The sequence below is a fragment of the Dendrobates tinctorius genome, unplaced genomic scaffold (assembly GCF_039654945.1).
Source record: "Dendrobates tinctorius isolate UK_male_01 unplaced genomic scaffold, ASM3965494v1 ptg000196l, whole genome shotgun sequence".
In the NCBI taxonomy this organism is placed as follows: Eukaryota; Metazoa; Chordata; class Amphibia; order Anura; family Dendrobatidae; genus Dendrobates; species Dendrobates tinctorius.
Window position 1 is genome coordinate 11092716 of NW_027361863.1, and position 22093 is coordinate 11114808.

The 22093-nt window shown below is 43.3% G+C and overlaps 1 protein-coding gene across 5 annotated transcripts in view; it reads left to right on the forward strand.

Moving 5' to 3' along the window:
* Window positions 1-13978, forward strand: part of LDB1 (LIM domain binding 1) — a 216538-nt gene extending 202560 nt beyond the window's left edge. For 4 of the 5 annotated variants that reach the window (XM_073552881.1, XM_073552882.1, XM_073552883.1 and 1 more), the window contains exons 7-11: window positions 2796-2918; window positions 3063-3146; window positions 3570-3693; window positions 3779-3927; window positions 8198-13978. In XM_073552881.1, coding sequence (XP_073408982.1) covers window positions 2796-2918; window positions 3063-3146; window positions 3570-3693; window positions 3779-3927; window positions 8198-8428 — 711 coding nt within the window. In that variant the 3' untranslated portion in view covers window positions 8429-13978. The remainder of the gene's footprint in view (window positions 1-2795; window positions 2919-3062; window positions 3147-3569; window positions 3694-3778; window positions 3928-8197) is intronic. The other variant, XM_073552880.1, reaches the window with a different exon arrangement.
* Window positions 13979-22093: the final 8115 nt, after the last annotated feature.

Here is a 22093-nt window from a genome sequence, read left to right on the forward strand (position 1 = left end):
ATGAGGAGCCATTAAAAAAAAAAAAAAATAGTTTTTGGGCCCATAGTAAAAAAACAAAAAACAAAAAGAGGCAGGTAGATTCTAACAGCTATCTATTCTACACGGCGCCGATGGCCACTCCTGCCTGTGATCAAGCTGCAGGAGTTGATGTTGGCCGTTACGCCTCATCCACAGAGCAACGTGTAGGAGAAGATGCTGCTCTGCCGATGTGACGTCAGTAGAAGCCGCAGGACCGTTGGTGTGAGCGGCCTGTGTTCACTGTGCCAGCAGAGAACGGCGCTGGGCGCAACTACCTGCCTGTAAGTCCTTATTCCAGTAGTAAAAAAAACAAATAAAAGGTCCTGGATAAATCCTTTAGGCTGGGTTCACACGTTCAGGTTTTTTCACGGCGATTTTTACCGCGTGAATTTGCCGCAAAAAAAACAGCATCCCATGCATTCCTATGGGATTTCGCAATGCTGTGCTAATGCTGCATATTTTCTCGCGGCAGAATCGCATCGCGGAAAAATCCGCAGCATGCTCGTTAATTTGCGGAATCGCGGCAATTCCGCCCACATAGGAATGCATTGTTCTGCTTACTTTCCGCATGTGGCTGTGCCCACCATGCGAAAAGTAAGCAGAACATTTGCGGATGGTACCCACGGTCCAGAGGAGAGGAGACTGTCCTCCGGGCTGTGGGTACCATACCCCTGTAAAAAATAGAATTAAAATAAAAAAATCGTGTTATATTCACCTTCCGGCGTCCCGCGCAGCGTCCCCAGGCTTCAGCGATGCTCCGGCAGGTCCCGTTCCCAGTGATGCATTGCGATGACCTTTGCTGACATCGCGTTTCGCGAGACAGCGACGTCATCAAAGGTTATTGCCGCAATTCATCACTGGGAACGGGACCTGCCGGAGCATCGCAGAGGCCTGGGGACGCTGCGCCGGACATCGGAAGGTGAATATAACACTATTTTTAATTTTTTTAAATTATTTTTAAAATTATATCTTTTTACTACTGTTGCTGCATAGGCGGCCTCAATAGTAAAAAGTTATTCACGCTAGTCAAACACTATGACAGGTTGGTTACACTCGTCAAACAATCAGTTCTCCAAGCGATGCTACAGGTCGCTTAGAAAACGCTAGCATTCTGCAAGCTAATTACACTTGCAAAACGCTAGTTTTTCCATGGGAATTTAAAATGCGATTTTCCCGCGGAATGGAATTCCGGAATTCTCACGGTAACTTCCGCGGGAATTCCGCTACGTGTGAACCCATGACACATGGTTACAATCTATAAGGGCAGAAGAATAATTTGGGCAGTTGTGTATAACGAAACACACTACAAACAATTACTAGTCACGGACATCAAACAGGTCATAAGAATCTGATGGACGCAAAAATTTCTACCACACATTTCTAGTAGCAAAAATTTGAGTCTGACTCTAGGTTTTCTGACGGAGACTTGCTGGAAGAAATGCCACGGGTCCACTTGCCCCATTAGAGGTCCCTACTATCAGGACCTACACCTACTAGACATTTAGGGCATCATGTGAATGTGCCATCTAAGGTGGGAGTAGCCCTTTAAAATAAGGCATGTCTGCTCTCTGGACTTGTCTATTTTTATGATCATGTTCCCCATAATATAACAATTCTGGGGCCTCTTTTCCCTGATCTTTGCTTTGTGGTGTTCCTCCGTTGTTCCTCCTAGCAATATGTAAATTGCCGACTCTGTTGCCGGTTGGGGACAAGTCCCTCTACCCCTTAAGCCCCCGTCACACTAAGCGACTCACCAGCGATCCCGACAACGATATGACCTGCTCAGGATCGCTGGTGTGTCGCTACATGATCGCTGGTGAGCTGCCAGATGGGCAGATCTCACCAGCGATCAGGACAAGCGACGACGCAGTAACAAGCGCGCGCGCCGCTTAGTTATTCGCTGTGTACCCTGGATACCAGCTCCCCAGTGTCTGCTTACAGCGTTGGGAGCTCGGTGATCGATGGTCTCCCGCTGCCACATGCAGCGATGCGTGCTGGTCAGCGGGAGACCAACGATCAAAAAATGGCCCAGGACATTAGAGCAGCGATACCCGGTGGGGAGGGGGCGGTCGCTGGTCAGTGTCACACAAAGTGAGATCGCTGTTACGTCACAAAACTTGTGAGTCAGCAGCGATCTCGCTTAGTGTGACGGGGCTTTACATTGACCAATCCAGGCTTCCTATGTTTGGACTTAGACCTTTGAGAATGAGGATTGTAACACCCATGTGTCCTTTTATACATTTCCAGGGAGAATAACAGAGGGACGGACACAATGCAAAGTCCTAAGAAAAGATTCTCCAGAATTTCATTTTTCACACGTATTGAAATAAACTTGTCCGATTGCTACACACCTCTTATCTATGGGTTATCTAATTTTTGTATTTATTTTTTAATTTTTTTTTTTTATCCCTATAGAATTATCTGGGGCTCGTCTTTACCACCACATACAACCCCTTTTAGTATTGCTATCCAATGAGGGAGGAAAGAGCAGGGAGCGCTTGTAAACTGGGTGACCAGGTCGCCATAAACTCTGGAAATATCTATCACAACTGTAAATACAAGTTGGAAAAATAAGTGCACTGGTAAAACCAGAGTCTGTTGGCGAATATTCACACGGTGCTGTTTGTTGCTGCCGTTTTGCGCCAATTGACCTCTAGTTGTCTGCACCCTTTAACTGTAAAGCACATGATGCCATCTAGTGGCCATCAGTGATTATAGCAGACTTGTAATTTGTGTCTTCCTGTATTACCGTGTATAACCTGATCTGTTCACATTAGGTTTGTGTAGAGGGGAGGTTATACCTGGAGTTCATGTTTGATGACATGATGAGGATAAAAACGTGGCATTTCAGCATCCGGCAGCATCGAGAGCTCATTCCCCGCAGTATCTTGGCCATGCATGTAAGTCAAAGCACAGTATTCGTGGGTACTAAGGCGAATGATGTCATGAAAGCTCCTCGTACGTCAGTGATGTCATATCCTCTTACTAAATGCACATTCTGCTGCAAAACTGATGGGTTCTGCTACCATTCTGTTTGCTTTTAGGCCCAGGACCCCCAAATGTTGGACCAGTTGTCAAAGAACATCACAAGATGTGGTCTATCGAACTCTACGCTCAACTACCTCCGGGTGAGTAAAGCATGGCGATTAGGTCCCGGATCACACAGCGCATAAGTGCCCAGCAGTAATCTGACTCTGCACGTACTGTTTATACGTTGGATCATAGCAGGGGAGGACACCCGCAGCTGAGGGGCCCGTCTTTGGGACCCTTACCTCAGCTCATGGTGCTGTGTACCATGCCTCATTGCTGTGCCAGTCCACCAGTAATTTGGAGCCATGAAAACCATCAGTGCAGTTCCTTGCGTGCAGTCCAATAGTCAATAACTGCAGGTGCAAGATGTACGGCAAAGCCAGCACCCGCTGTGTATGACTCCGTTACATGGCTGCAGGATGGGCTCTGTTTCTTCCTAGCCCCCTACGCTGCCGTACAGGTTGCACGTATGGTGTGCCCAGCCATTTATCCTAATTTTTATGCCCTTTTTTTCGTTACAGCTGTGTGTAATTCTGGAGCCCATGCAGGAGCTCATGTCCCGGCACAAGACGTACAGTTTAAGCCCCAGAGACTGCTTAAAGACATGTCTATTTCAGAAGTGGCAGAGGATGGTAGCGCCACCCGGTGAGAAATGATGGCAACCGCACTTCACGTCTGTCGCGTGCGTAATACCCGTCTCGTTCTGACCCGTGTTGTGTAATTCCTGCAGCTGAACCGGCTCGACAGGCTCCTAATAAGAGGAGGAAAAGGAAGATGTCTGGGGGGAGCACAATGAGCTCTGGAGGGGGCAACACAAACAACAGTAACAGTAAGAAGAAAAGTCCGGCCAGTACCTTCGGCCTCTCCAGCCAGGTACCTGTAAGCATCACCTTTTAATTTTTTCTTTACACCCCAAGTGCTTGACATTTTTTTTTATCTGCCCCGTTTATGCACTATTAACTGTTGATGATGGTGAGCGTGGTCTGGCGGTTTTAAGAAACCGTGCAATAATATCGGCAAACCGGCAACCAGGTCTCCGTTTTAATTTTCCAGCCTGTGTTAAATGTGAGCTCTGTAAATTAACTGGTGGCTTCGGGCGATTCCATCATTTGTTTTGCACTAGATTTTATGACATTTTTAGTGAGGGAATTATATTCCGTCTGTGCACTTGGCGAGGGATCGTCCTGCTATGTCCCCGTATCCAGAAGAACTGCTGTGTAGTGTATTATCGCATTACACTGTACAGCTCCTGAGCTGGATCCTAGGGGACGTCGCAGGGTCTTCTGTCTCCTAGTGTACATCTATGAATATTCCTCAGTATGTACCATGGCCCCCGGTCCGTTTCATGATCACGAATTCAGATTCACAAGACTTTTGAGGTAAACCCAGAAGTTACAAGTCTTCTGACCTGTGTGTTATAGCTGATGCTGGCTCTTAAGATTTGGATTGACCCTTTAGAAGCAGCTGTGCCCTCTTTAGAAAGAGAGATAGTATGAACTCCTCCTGCAGATTAACCCTTTACAAGCAGCTATGTCCTCTTTAGAAAGAGAGATAGTATGGACTCCTCCTGCACATTAACACTTTACAAGCAGCTGTGCCCTCTTTAGAAAGAGAGATAGTATGGACTCCTCCTGCACATTAACACCTTACAAGCAGCTATGTCCCCTTTAGAAAGAGAGATAGTATGGACTCCTCCTGCAGATTAACCCTTTACAAGCAGCTATGTCCTCTTAGAGATACAGTATGTTCTTCTCTTGAAGGTTAAGCATTTACAAGCCACTATGTAATCTTCAGCCGGTCTCTAGAATATACAGGACATGTTATTACATGTCCTGGTTGATGGGGAGGAATATTTTTGGTCTGATCTTTACATTTCACTGATTCAAACAATTCATCAACATCTGAAGGATTTGCATGAACACACATGGAGTTACACACATCGATTTTAATACTTGGGCATCTGTAATATTGTAGAGAAGTGTGATTTTACATCAGGGCTGTGTAACCCTTTATTATTAATAATAGGTTTTCATTTTGGTGTGAGCCCCTGCCTGACAATGTGTAATGCTCTCCGGAGCCAGTACTAGGACCAGAGTCACATCGCCATAGGAAGCTGGATCACAATTCCTGGAAATTGACAAACTGTTTTGTTTTCAGCTGGGAGCGTTTTATTTTTTATGGAATGTATGCATATATATGTACTTGCTTAGGTTAACCTTTGGACTCCATTTACAGTTTATCGCTTTATATGGCCAATCCTATACTGATCCTGCATTACAGACTATGCAATGGTTCATTCACAGCTGCTTTAACTTTCTGCAAGATTCTGTGTGCAAGTTCCACAGCATTCCCTGCTCCCTTTGTGATTTTCTTTTTTTTTATAGAACTTAGTGATTTATGTCCAGCAGAATAGTGAGTGCAGCTCTGGAGTATAATACAGGATGTAACTTGGGATCAGTAATGTAATATATGTACACAGTGACTGCACCAGCAGAATAGTGAGTGCAGCTCTGGGGTATAATACAGGATGTAACTCAGGATCAGTAATGTAATGTATGTACACAGTGACTGCACCAGGAGAATAGTGAGTGCAGCTCTGGGGTATAATACAGGATGTAACTCAGGATCAGTAATGTAATATATGTACACAGTGACTGCACCAGCAGAATAGTGAGTGCAGCTCTGGAGTATAATACAGGATGTAACTTAGGATCAGCACAGGATCAGTAATGTAATATATGTACACAGTGACTGCACCAGAAGAATAGTGAGTGCAGCTCTGGAGTATAATACCGGATGTAACTCAGGATCAGTACAGGATCAGTAATGTAATGTATGTACACAGTGACTGCACCAGCAGAATAGTGAGTGCAGCTCTGGGGTATAATACAGGATGTAACTCAGGATCAGTAATGTAATGTATGTACACAGTGACTGCACCAGCAGAATAGTGAGTGCAGCTCTGGAGTATAATACAGGATGTAACTCAGGATCAGTAATTAAAGATATTACCTAATGCACACACCTTAATGTAAATATTTATAAGATGATAGAGGTGACTGGTGTAGTTGCAGATGCTTGGTTTAGAAAAATCTGTTAGGTTACTGTAGAGTAGAATATACAAGGGATCCGCACGACCTAAATAATTGAGGCAGCCCATAAGAGACAGATTTATACATCACCAACATTTCGGCCTTTATGAAGGCTATCTGTACAAAATATAGAAAAATATATCCTAATAGAAATCCATATACCAGATGTAAATTTGATATGCAGTTATATAACATTTAACAAAAAGTCACACGGTTTCCTGTCCATAGATAATTCAGGTCATTTTTTAACAAAATAGCGGTTTCATTTCAAGAGAATATTTCCTGTAACATAAGAGCGAGAACCCGGAATATTCTACTCAAAATAGTCAGGTCGACCACAGGTAAAGGAGCATATGTCTCAGTATTAAGGTGAATCACGAAGGTGAAAAAGATCCTTGAGTAAAGAAGACTGCAAGACCAATAAGTCAGAACAAGGTCTAAGCATGATTACGTGTCCAGGTGCTCATCAGTAGGGAAAGGGAGATCTGTGAGACGTATTTATAGATTAAGGAAAACCACCGGGGTAAATGTAATGGTGGAAGTATAAAACCGCTTAACCCGCCACAATACGTGTAGCAGCCACAGTTACCTGTCCGGTTGTGCGTCTGAGTGTAGAGGTGACGAGCGTGTCGGGGTACGCCAGCGTGTGTCTCGGGAGGCAGAGAATGAGGAATAAATAGGAGGAAGAGGCCGGTCATCAGTACGTCAACCATTGACGTCAGCTACCATTTCGGGCTTCTCTCCCTTTCAATTTAAGGACCCTGTTGTCGCCTGGCCAAGGGTTTTGATTCCAACACCTGGAATCGAAGTTGTGTCACATTGCGGCCAGCGGAAATAAAATATGACGGAATAGGTAACATGGCCGTCTTACATCGAATAGATTTGTTTTGGGAAATGCGGGTCCAGATATTTTGGGTGTTTTTTCCAACACATCTGAGACCGCATGGGCACTTTATCAAGTGAATTTGGTAATTCTCATTTGAGGAGTCCCAAGTGAAATAACTTTCATTTCACCCATCCCTGCTCTGGTAAGAAGTTCCCCATCAAAGTTTATCTTGCGTTGAGTTGCCAGGAATGCTTGTGTACCCACAGTGGTCCGTGACCCATTATCTACCCTAACAAGCGCATTTCTGAGGTTGTTTTTTCTTATTTTATGACCAACCATATGTAGATTTGAAAACTCCACTATATTCAGATAGGATTTGCCTACTATCGTACCGATCCTGACTTGCATCCTGTATTATACCTCAGAGCTGCACTCACAATTCTGCCGGTTGCTATTGGTTACAGTCAACAAATGTAGTCAGACATGCCCCCAACAGAGTAGTTGGGAAGATGATATTCCCAGTATGCCCATTACATTAGGTAAACTGGATTTGAAGCAACTGTAAATGAGTTTTAAGGTAACGGTGTAAATTTTTTTTTTTTTAGAAAATTGCATTTTCCTTTTTCCATATGGTATCAATGTCCATTTTTACTTTGTGATTTAACTCCATGTTCCTAATCATAACAAGGCAGCCCGAAATTCTAAGGTCTTCATTCTTTATAGTCTTGGTCTCCTGTTTGCTGAACTCTTCTGTATGTTCCTAAAAGATTTGTAGGACCGTGGTCAAACCACCCACCAGATTTATAGTCTATGGCCACCCGACAAGAGTCCAGCAAACCACCACCCACCTGCCACCAATCTAAAGGGGCGCTGTGGAAGCTGGCATGCAGGAGGAGGTCCGCAGGGCTCTGGTTTGGCAATGTGGCCGATAGACCCAGGGTCTTGCAAATCTTTTTGATGAGCGGTAAAGTTTAGAGTATGATGTGGGGTGGGGATAATAACTTGCATCCTTGAGATGGGTCCCGTACCGGGAGCAGACATAGGTAATGCATGACACGTGCTTCTTTGTAATGACTGTAGGGCGTTAATCCTACATCCCTTACGTTACATGCATTTTTGCAGGCCTCCGCTTTCCCCTGACCTTCAAGAAGCCGCTTCTGACCACGCGTAGTAGTGGAAGGAAGGGACACGCCTCTGCCTTGATTATGTTTCTGGAACTCTTCCCTTTCAGGATGTAATGGTGGTGGGCGAACCAACCCTTATGGGAGGAGAATTCGGGGATGAAGATGAGCGACTGATAACCCGCCTGGAGAACACTCAGTTTGATGCTGCCAATGGAATTGACGACGAGGATAGCTTCAATAATTCTCCCGCGCTAGGCGCCAACAGCCCCTGGAACAGCAAACCACCTTCAAGCCAAGAAAGCAAATCGGAGAACCCAACCTCACAGGCTTCACAGTGAAAAAAACAAAATAGAATAAAATATATATATGTGTATAACAGGCCGATGTTGAGGAACAAAATGTTTTTGTTTTAAAATAAAAGTCAAGAAAAAGTTATAAAAAAAAAAAAAAGGAAAAAAAAAAGTTGAAACTTATCTACCTGTAAATTGAAATGAAATAAAAAATGACATTTTAAGAATTGATCCCTTTGCTATAGGCATAAGGGGTGACTGCGAGAGGAACTGAGGTACTGTGGACCGGTAACTGCATATGAACAAAGGGCGGAGGGGGGTTTGCACATTTTAAGCAAGTGGGCACTAAGATGCCAGCGGGGCGTCCTGTTGCTGCCCAAATCACTGGGCTTATGGGCATGTAAACTAGCAGCCACAAATCATCTGTATATTAAAAAATACAAGTTTTAAGCGTAATTATGGGGGGAACAAAAGCAAAAAAAACCCCAAACAATCCAGAACTAATAAACACACCAATAAATGATTAATGGGTATAAACTTTAATATATGCGAGATAAAGAAAGCCTTTACCTGACTTCTATGGTGACATCCAATCTTAGATTAATTAAATGTATACTGAGATGCTATAGATGGCGCTGTGGTTCCTGAAAAGGGGAGAGGTGGCGAGGGGGGTATCTAGTGTTTCTGGGTATGACCAGTAGGGGTGCTGTCACTAATCATTTCTATATGTAGTCTCGTCTCCTAGTGGTCACTAACATATAAGGTTCATTTTCCACCACAGCATCCACTTGTCATTGAAGGTATTGCCCTCCTTGAAGACCTTTCTTAATATATATTTACAGTGGTCGGCCTTCTTTTTTTTTTTTTTTTTTTGGACATGGTGGTAAAAAATTAAATTCTGTCTGCCTTCAACTACCAGCAGAGGGCGCTCATTGCATACACATTTATAATGGAGTTCGATGAATAAACAGTATGCATTTGGCTCCCCCTAGTGGTGGCTGCAAGTTTCCGGTATTATCAATGAATTGCATCTATGCAGAGGATTTGGACCACGGGATCATAAAAATATATCCAGAACTTATGGTAATTTTTGTTTTTTAAAGTAAAAGGAGTACTCTTCTATTGTTTTTCTTGATGTGCAGTCAAAGTAGACTTTTGAGCATATGCTCAAAAAATCCTACCTACGCAGGGAACAATGGGAATGCCATCCATTTCTTATATACCCGTATTTTGCAGACCATAAGACGCACCTCAAATTTTGGGGTGGAAAATTGCAGAAAAAAGATATTTATAAGATGGGGGTCCGTCTTAGTGTCTGAATTTAAGGTATCTTACCTGATGGCTGGCGGTGGTAGGGCGGGGTCACAGGAGGCATGGTTCCTTCCTCAGGAAGCCAGCGGTGGCCGAAGTGGGGCAGTGCTGCAGTCCCGGGGTGCGATGCTGCGGGTCCGGTGTCGGCAGTGAGGCAGAGCATGGAGCAGGGTCCCTTCCTCAGGATGCTGGCGGCAGAAATGTGGCAATGCCGCGGCCCGGTGTCCATAGCAAGCAGAGCAGAGTGCATCACCGGCTTCTCGGCAGCCATTTTCCTGAAGCCGAGAGCCGCCGAGATCTCAAGCTGCGCACGCGCTGCCTCCGGCGGTCCACGGCTTCAGGAAGATGGCCGCACGGAAACGAACGATACGCTCTGCACCGCTGACACCGAGCCTCACCAGCACCACACCGCCGCCGCCGCCGAGTCGGCTGCTTACACCACTGCCGCAACTCCCTGGTAAGCCTGCGTTTGGACTATAAGACGCACCCCCCCCCCCCCCCCCCCATTTTTCTCCCAAATTTTTTGGGGAAAAAGTGTGTCTTATAGTCTGAAAAATATGTTAAGTATATAGGTATATTCAATGGCGGTCTAGTTAGACTTCACACCCAGAGCGAAATAACAACACACCCCTGTAAAATGCATTGACTGAACAAAAACATGGCCATGCCAGAAATGTACCCTGCTCTGTCCGGTCGCTTGGCATGACGTGGGCATTAATTATTGTATTGTGTAGTGCATTTGTCCATTATTTTTTGTTTTTGTTTTTTTTTTTCAGCTCATTGTACATATTCATCCTATTTCTTTCACCTATCTATGGATATGTAGCAGTTGCGACCTCCACAGTGCCTCGTTCTTTTTCTCGCTTTTCTAAAACAAATTTTTTTTTTTTGTTTTTTTTATTTTTAAATAATATTATTAAAAAAAAAAACTAAGTTAAAAAAATGCTGTCCTGATTTTGTACTGGCTTATTCTATATCTCTGGGGCATCTTGTTTTATACTGTTCCAAAAGCTTCAAACCAAGGAAAGACTTTGCCGAATTCCTTTGTAATCCTTCCGAGTGGAAGAAAAGAGGCCGATAAGCCTCCCGCTCTTCCCTTCTATGTAAAGTTGTGTGATAAGGCCTCCCGCTCCTTTACCAACCTGTTCTCTCGCTTGGGTTTCTGTATCTTGTGCCTGTACATTTCCGCTCAGTAGAAGCCGTGTGTAATTCTAGTCTTAATGTATTATCATTTTAGAAAAGATGATTCATTTTATTTTTATTTTTTTTATAATCTGTATAGGTATTATGATATTTGGGGTGGGCGAAGGGGTATTTTTCTTGTGTCCCCATAATGAGGACTGTAATAAATGGAGGGTCAATTTTCAGTCACCAGTTCTCTGTAACCATGTAATGTTGAATGGTCACGTTTGCTTTCATGTGTGTGTGTAAATGGGCAGAAGCTCCCTTTATCAAGAGGGGCAACAAGTCCAATCTAGTTTTTGTTAAAAGCAAAAGAATGAAAAGGGTAGCTTTAATTATAAAGGAATGGTCTCCTAATTGCTGCTTTTATGTGAACTGCTACTTGAAAAAAAAAATGTATTTATGGTATGGTGTAAATGCCGCTCTTCTCCCGAATCCGGCGCTGTTTTTCTTTTGTTCCTACGCCGCTCCGTTCCTGAGATACGGCCCCTTTTTTCCTTGTCTATAAATCTAGTCTTGTTAGCCAAGTAGGTGTGGTCCTTAGCGTTTTTGTGGGCGTCGTCTTGAACACCACACCCACATGGCGAGAAAGAATAGTTTTCTGTGCAAGGAAGAAGGGGCCTTATCTCCGGAATGGAGAGGCGTAGGAACAAAAGAGAAACTACGCCGGATTCAGGAGAACAGCGGCATTTACACCAGGTTAAGAAAAAAAATGCCTATTTATGACATTATTATTTCCTTAAAGGATGTGATTGTTTGCAATTGTGATCAATTCCTTTAAATTTAGGAACATAATTTTTTTTTTTTTTTTTTTTTTTGCCCTTGAGTAATATTGAGAATTACTACATACATACATACATACATACATACATACACTTGAATTTTTCATATCCCAATAACTTTGTGTTCCTTTTATCAAATAAGATATTGGGGTCACCTCTAGATAATTTAGAAATAGCTGTGTAGACTTTATTTTAACATTTTTCGGGGAAATTTTTTTTTTTTTTTTGCAAAATCGGCTGAAATATGTATCGACTATGGTGTTTATTTCTATTTTTTGATACAAATACTATTGTTGTCACTAAAAGTAAATTGTGATATTTTTTTTTTTTTTAATTTTTTTGTATTTTTTTTGTAATTTTTTTTTAATTCTCCACTTTTCAATAGTTTCTTATGCCTTGCTCTGTACTAAGGGGATTTAACCACCGAAACCGCTTTAGTCTGGTTGAAATCTCAATGGATTGTGCATGGATTAACTGCCAGTAGGTGGCAGTGGAGAGACAGACTTCTCCCTTCTGGAAGGGAGCCAAGTTTAGACTTTTATTTCCTTCTAAAGCAAAGGGATGGAAATCCTAGAGTGTTCTGCGTTATGAGGAACAGATAATGTTAGTCCGGCACCCTAAAAGTAATGTTGAATCAAGGCATGTGCGCACGTTGCGTTTTTTGTCGCTTTTTTTTTCTATGCAGATTTGTTGCAGAATCTTGAAGGGTTTCCTAGTATCGGCAAAGTGAATGAGATTCCTGAAGTCTCGTGCCCACGTTGCTTTTTTTTTTTTTTTCCTTGAAGATTTAAATCCGCGGCGTGACCATTCTTTTCTGTAGGTTTCATCCATAATGAGTGGGGGGAAAAAACATCTGCAACAAAAAACACATGTAAAAAAAAAAAGTGTGTATTTTATGTGGCAAATCTTGAACATGTGCATATCCCCCTAAAGTAAATTTCTGTAAAATGTATTGTCCTGTACACTTTTTACTATATCGGATGCATTTGAGTCTTTGTAAAACTCTTTGGCCGCTTGTCACAAATGTCCAAAAATGTTCTCTTAAAGGGAAGTGGTCAACCTCCTACTTCTGAATAGAGCGCTTTTTTTTTGTCTCTCTTTATGCTTTTCGTCAGTTTCCAAGGAAGTGACCGAGACCATTCTCTGAGCATAATGATGCTATATGACTAGAAGTTTAGATGACCTGCCACTTAACAGAAATATGTATTTTTTTTCGCCTTGTGTTCTCCTGAATCCGGCGTAGTTTTTCTCTTCTTCCTGCGCCTCTCCGTTCCTGAGATACAGCCATTTCCTGTATATAAATCTCTAGTCTACTTTGCCAAGTGGGCGTGATCATCATGAAGACGCCCACTGAAAGTTGACCACTTCCAGTTGGCTAGCAGCATATTTTATACAGGGAAGAAGAGGTGATATCGCAGAAACAAAAGAAAAACGGGAGGAAAGCGGCATTTACATTAGGTGACAATTACGGTACATATTTTTGGGAATAAATGGATAATTAAGGATCTCGGTGATGACGGCTTTGTCCTGGCAGAGCAGACTGGCAAAATTAGGACTGTGGCCACGCAACTTTTTATGCAAAGGGAGCGGACTTCTGGCATCGCCCCACTAAGTGCGCGTCGTGTGGGAACATAGAATTAATGAGACTCGTCCGGGTTTAGAAAAACATGGCAGCTGCTCCTTGTGTCTCCACTGGCTGTATCCTCGGCCGGAGTTCTTTCTACATGACCCATCTCCGCAGTTCTCTAGATACTGTATTGAATAGACTTCTTTTTTGGCTCCTACCTGCATCATTCTTTTGCTTCTAACGCGTTCTCTCTTTTTGGTTCTGTCTTCCCTCTTTGTAATCTACAGCAATACATTCATTGTAAGCCCATCTGACTCTGTATAGCTCACCTGGGGGTGGTCATGGAGGAGACCTGTAGAATATATATATGTATATATAAATTTGTGTGTGCGTGCTACATTATATTTTTTTGGTTCTTACGATGTACAATGAGGTCAGAAAATGCCATGAACCCTTTATTTTTTTCCTCCCCCCCCTTGTCTTAGGATTTTTATGTTGTGAAATGGTGACATTTTTTACCCTTGCCCCTCTCCACTACCCATCGCCCTGTAGACTTTTGCCAACGATCAGCGCACTCACATGACAATGCGTATTTTGTGCCATTGAGTCCTGTATGGTACCGATAAAAAAATCCAGTTTCATAATGTACATTTGAGTCATTGTTCCCGCACCCCGTCCTCATTATTTGGGCCTCTGACTCGGAGGTTGTTCTTTATAAATATATTGTATAATAAACTCTACCTGGGTTTCTATGTGTGAACGTTTCTGCTCTGGTTTTCTTTTATAACTGGATGCATGTGTTTTTGCTATTGTCTGATGCCATTTGGATCATTGCTGATATATATCTACAGCACTACAACCCCCAACATGACAGATCACTGGCCCCGAGTATCATACAGCTCTATTATATGCTATACATATAACCACCCTATACATAGACTACTACAACCCCCAACATGACCAATCACTGGCCCCGAGTATCATACAGCTCTATTATATGCTATACATATAACCACCCTATACATGGACTACTACAACCCCCAACATGACCAATCACTGGCCCCGAGTATCATACAGCTCTGTTATATGCTATACATATAACCACCCTATACATGGACTACTACAATCCCCAACATGGCCGATCACTGGCCCCGAGTATCATACAGCTCTATTATATGCTATACATATAACCACCCTATACATGGACTACTACAACCCCCAACATGACCGATCACTGGCCCAGAGCATCATACAGCTCTATTATATGCTATACATATAACCTCCCTATACATGGACTACTACAACCCCCAACATGACCGATCACTGGCCCTGAGTATCATACAGCTCTATTATATGCTATACATATAACCTCCCTATACATGGACTACTACAACCCCCAACATGACCGATCACTGGCCCCGAGCATCATACAGCTCTATTATATGCTATACATATAACCACCCCATACATGGACTACTACAATCCCCAACATGACCGATCACTGGCCCTGAGTATCATACAGCTCTATTATATGCTATACATATAACCACCCTATACATGGACTACTACAATCCCCAACATGGCCGATCACTGGCCCCGAGCATCATACAGCTCTGTTATATGCTATACATATAACCACCCTATACATGGACTACTACAATCCCCAACATGGCCGATCACTGGCCCCGAGCATCATACAGCTCTATTATATGCTATACATATAACCACCCTATACATGGACTACTACAACCCCCAACATGACCGATCACTGGCCCCGAGCATCATACAGCTCTATTATATGCTATACATATAACCTCCCTATACATGGACTACTACAACCCCCAACATGACCGATCACTGGCCCCGAGTATCATACAGCTCTATTATATGCTATACATATAACCACCCTATACATGGACTACTACAACCCCCAACATGACCGATCACTGGCCCTGAGTATCATACAGCTCTATTATATGCTATACATATAACCACCCTATACATGGACTACTACAACCCCCAACATGACCAATCACTGGCCCCGAGTATCATACAGCTCTATTATATGCTATACATATAACCACCCTATACATGGACTACTACAACCCCCAACATGACCAATCACTGGCCCCGAGTATCATACAGCTCTATTATATGCTATACATATAACCACCCTATACATGGACTACTACAACCCCCAACATGACCAATCACTGGCCCCGAGTATCATACAGCTCTGTTATATGCTATACATATAACCACCCTATACATGGACTACTACAATCCCCAACATGGCCGATCACTGGCCCCGAGTATCATACAGCTCTATTATATGCTATACATATAACCACCCTATACATGGACTACTACAACCCCCAACATGACCGATCACTGGCCCCGAGTATCATACAGCTCTATTATATGCTATACATATAACCACCCTATACATGGACTACTACAACCCTCAACATGACCGATCACTGGCCCTGAGTATCATACAGCTCTATTATATGCTATACATATAACCACCCTATACATGGACTACTACAACCCCCAACATGGCCGATCACTGGCCCTGAGTATCATACAGCTCTATTATATGCTATACATATAACCACCCTATACATGGACTACTACAACCCTCAACATGACCGATCACTGGCCCTGAGTATCATACAGCTCTATTATATGCTATACATATAACCACCCTATACATGGACTACTACAACCCCCAACCTGACCGATCACTGGCCCTGAGTATCATACAGCTCTATTATATGCTATACATATAACCTCCCTATACATGGACTACTACAACCCCCAACATGACCGATCACTGGCCCTGAGTATCATACAGCTCTATTATATGCTATACACATAACCACCCTATACATGGACTACTACAACCCCCAACATGACCGATCACTGGCCCCGAGTATCATACAGCTCTATTATATGCTATACATATAACCACCCTATACATGGACTACTACAACCCTCAACATGACCGATCACTGGCCCTGAGTATCATACAGCTCTATTATATGCTATACATATAACCACCCTATACATGGACTACTACAACCCCCAACATGGCCGATCACTGGCCCTGAGTATCATACAGCTCTATTATATGCTATACATATAACCACCCTATACATGGACTACTACAACCCTCAACATGACCGATCACTTGCCCTGAGTATCATACAGCTCTATTATATGCTATACATATAACCACCCTATACATGGACTACTACAACCCCCAACCTGACCGATCACTGGCCCTGAGTATCATACAGCTCTATTATATGCTATACATATAACCTCCCTATACATGGACTACTACAACCCCCAACATGACCGATCACTGGCCCTGAGTATCATACAGCTCTATTATATGCTATACATATAACCACCCTATACATGGACTACTACAACCCTCAACATGACCGATCACTGGCCCTGAGTATCATACAGCTCTATTATATGCTATACACATAACCACCCTATACATGGACTACTACAACCCCCAACATGGCCGATCACTGGCCCCGAGTATCATACAGTTCTATTATATGCTATACATATAACCACCCTATACATGGACTACTACAACCCCCAACATGACCGATCACTGGCCCCTAGTATCATACAGCTCTATTATATGCTATACATATAACCTCCCTATACATGGACTACTACAACCCCCAACATGACCGATCACTGGCCCCTAGTATCATACAGTTCTATTATATGCTATACATATAACCTCCCTATACATGGACTACTACAACCCCCAACATGAACGATCACTGGCCCTGAGTATCATACAGCTCTATTATATGCTATACATATAACCACCCTATACATGGACTACTACAAGCCTCAACATGGCCGATCACTGGCCCTGAGTATCATACAGCTCTATTATATGCTGTACATATAACCACCCTATACATGGACTACTACAACCCTCAACATGACCGATCACTGGCCCTGAGTATCATACAGCTCTATTATATGCTATACATATAACCACCCTATACATGGACTACTACAACCCCCAACATGACCGATCACTGGCCCCTAGTATCATACAGCTCTATTATATGCTATACATATAACCTCCCTATACATGGACTACTACAACCCCCAACCTGACCGACCACTGGCCCCTAGTATCATACAGCTCTATTATATGCTATACATATAACCACCCTATACATGGACTACTACAAGCCTCAACATGGCCGATCTCTGGCCCCGAGTATCATACAGCTCTATTATATGCTATACATATAACCACCCAATACATGGACTACTACAACCCCCAACATGACCGATCACTGGCCCCTAGTATCATACAGCTCTATTATATGCTATACATATAACCTCCCTATACATGGACTACTACAACCCCCAACCTGACCGACCACTGGCCCCTAGTATCATACAGCTCTATTATATGCTATACATATAACCACCCTATACATGGACTACTACAACCCCCAACATGACCGATCACTGGCCCCTAGTATCATACAGCTCTATTATATGCTATACGTATAACCTCCCTATACATGGACTACTACAACCCCCAACATGACCGATCACTGGCCCCTAGTATCATACAGCTCTATTATATGCTATACATATAACCACCCAATACATGGACTACTACAACCCCCAACATGACCGATCACTGGCCCCTAGTATCATACAGCTCTATTATATGCTATACATATAACCTCCCTATACATGGACTACTACAACCCCCAACCTGACCGACCACTGGCCCCTAGTATCATACAGCTCTATTATATGCTATACATATAACCTCCCTATACATGGACTACTACAACCCCCAACCTGACCGACCACTGGCCCCTAGTATCATACAGCTCTATTATATGCTATACATATAACCTCCCTATACATGGACTACTACAACCCCCAACCTGACCGACCACTGGCCCCTAGTATCATACAGCTCTATTATATGCTATACATATAACCACCCTATACATGGACTACTACAAGCCTCAACATGGCCGATCTCTGGCCCCGAGTATCATACAGCTCTATTATATGCTATACATATAACCACCCAATACATGGACTACTACAACCCCCAACATGACCAATCACTGGCCCCGAGTATCATACAGCTCTATTATATGCTATACATATAACCACCCTATACATGGACTACTACAACCCCCAACATGGCCGATCACTGGCCCCGAATATCATACAGCTCTATTATATGCTATACATATAACCACCCCATACATGGACTACTACAACCCCCAACATGACCGATCACTGGCCCTGAGTATCATACAGCTCTATTATATGCTATACATATAACCTCCCTATACATGGACTACTACAACCCCCAACCTGACCGACCACTGGCCCCTAGTATCATACAGCTCTATTATATGCTATACATATAACCACCCTATACATGGACTACTACAACCCCCAACATGACCGATCACTGGCCCCTAGTATCATACAGCTCTATTATATGCTATACATATAACCTCCCTATACATGGACTACTACAACCCCCAACCTGACCGACCACTGGCCCCTAGTATCATACAGCTCTATTATATGCTATACATATAACCACCCTATACATGGACTACTACAAGCCTCAACATGGCCGATCTCTGGCCCCGAGTATCATACAGCTCTATTATATGCTATACATATAACCACCCAATACATGGACTACTACAACCCCCAACATGACCAATCACTGGCCCCGAGTATCATACAGCTCTATTATATGCTATACATATAACCACCCTATACATGGACTACTACAACCCCCAACATGGCCGATCACTGGCCCCGAATATCATACAGCTCTATTATATGCTATACATATAACCACCCCATACATGGACTACTACAACCCCCAACATGACCGATCACTGGCCCCGAATATCATACAGCTCTATTATATGCTATACGTATAACCACCCTATACATGGACTACTACAACCCCCAACATGGCCGATCACTGGCCCCGAGTATCATACAGCTCTATTATATGCTATACATATAACCTCCCTATACATGGACTACTACAACCCCCAACATGACCGATCACTGGCCCCGAGTATCATACAGCTCTATTATATGCTATACATATAACCACCCTATACATGGACTACTACAACCCCCAACATGACCGATCACTGGCCCCGAGTATCATACAGCTCTATTATATGCTATACATATAACCACCCTATACATGGACTACTACAACCCACAACATGGCCGATCACTGGCCCCGAGTATCATACAGCTCTATTATATGCTATACATATAACCTCCCTATACATGGACTACTACAACCCCCAACATGACCGATCACTGGCCCCGAGTATCATACAGCTCTATTATATGCTATACATATAACCACCCTATACATGGACTACTACAACCTCCAACATGACCGATCACTGGCCCCGAGTATCATACAGCTCTATTATATGCTATACATATAACCACCCTATACATGGACTACTACAACCCCCAACATGACCGATCACTGGCCCCGAGTATCATACAGCTCTATTATATGCTATACATATAACCACCCTATACATGGACTACTACAACCCCCAACATGACCGATCACTGGCCCCGAGTATCATACAGCTTTATTATATGCTATACATATAACCTCCCTATACATGGACTACTACAACCCCCAACATGGCCGATCACTGGCCCCGAGTATCATACAGCTTTATTATATGCTATACATATAACCACCCTATACATGGACTACTACAACCCCCAACCTGACCGATCACTGGCCCCGAGTATCATACAGCTTTATTATATGCTATACATATAACCACCCTATACATGGACTACTACAACCCCCAACCTGACCGATCACTGGCCCCGAGTATCATACAGCTCTATTATATGCTGTACATATAACCACCCTATACATGGACTACTACAACCCCCAACCTGACCGATCACTGGCCCTGAGTATCATACAGCTCTATTATATGCTATACATATAACCTCCCTATACATGGACTACTACAACCCCCAACATGACCAATCACTGGCCCCGAGTATCATACAGCTCTATTATATGCTATACATATAACCACCCTATACATGGACTACTACAACCCCCAACCTGACCGATCACTGGCCCCGAGTATCATACAGCTTTATTATATGCTATACATATAACCACCCTATACATGGACTACTACAACCCCCAACCTGACCGATCACTGGCCCCGAGTATCATACAGCTTTATTATATGCTATACATATAACCACCCTATACATGGACTACTACAACCCCCAACCTGACCGATCACTGGCCCCGAGTATCATACAGCTCTATTATATGCTGTACATATAACCACCCTATACATGGACTACTACAACCCCCAACCTGACCGATCACTGGCCCCGAGTATCATACAGCTCTATTATATGCTATACATATAACCACCCTATACATGGACTACTACAACCCCCAACATGGCCGATCACTGGCCCAGAGTATCATACAGCTCTATTATATGCTATACATATAACCACCCTATACATGGACTACTACAACCCCCAACATGACTGATCACTGGCCCCGAGTACCATACAGCTCTAATATATGCTATACATATAACCACCCTATACATGGACTACTACAACCCCCAACCTGACCGATCACTGGCCCCGAGTATCATACAGCTCTAATATATGCTATACATATAACCACCCTATACATGGACTACTACAACCCCCAACCTGACCGATCACTGGCCCCGAGTATCATACAGCTCTATTATATGCTATACATATAACCTCCCTATACATGGACTACTACAACCCCCAACCTGACCGATCACTGGCCCCGAGTATCATACAGCTCTATTATATGCTATACATATAACCATCCTATACATGGACTACTACAACCCCCAACATGGCCGATCACTGGCCCCGAGTATCATACAGCTCTATTATATGCTATACATATAACCACCCTATACATGGACTACTACAACCCCCAACATGACCAATCACTGGCCCCGAGTATCGTACAGCTCTAATATATGCTATACATATAACCACCCTATACATGGACTACTACAACCCCCAACCTGACCGATCACTGGCCCCGAGTATCATACAGCTCTATTATATGCTATACATATAACCTCCCTATACATGGACTACTACAACCCCCAACAAGACCGATCACTGGCCCCGAGTATCATACAGCTCTATTATATGCTATACATATAACCACCCTATACATGGACTACTACAACCCCCAACATGGCCGATCACTGGCCCCGAGTATCATACAGCTCTATTATATGCTATACATATAACCACCCTATACATGGACTACTACAACCCCCAACATGACCAATCACTGGCCCCGAGTATCGTACAGCTCTAATATATGCTATACATATAACCACCCTATACATGGACTACTACAACCCCCAACCTGACCGATCACTGGCCCCGAGTATCATACAGCTCTATTATATGCTATACATATAACCTCCCTATACATGGACTACTACAACCCCCAACCTGACCGATCACTGGCCCCGAGTATCATACAGCTCTATTATATGCTATACATATAACCATCCTATACATGGACTACTACAACCCCCAACATGACCGATCACTGGCCCTGAGTATCATACAGCTCTATTATATGCTATACATATAACCACCCTATACATGGACTACTACAACCCTCAACATGACCGATCACTGGCCCTGAGTATCATACAGCTCTATTATATGCTATACACATAACCTCCCTATACATGGACTACTACAACC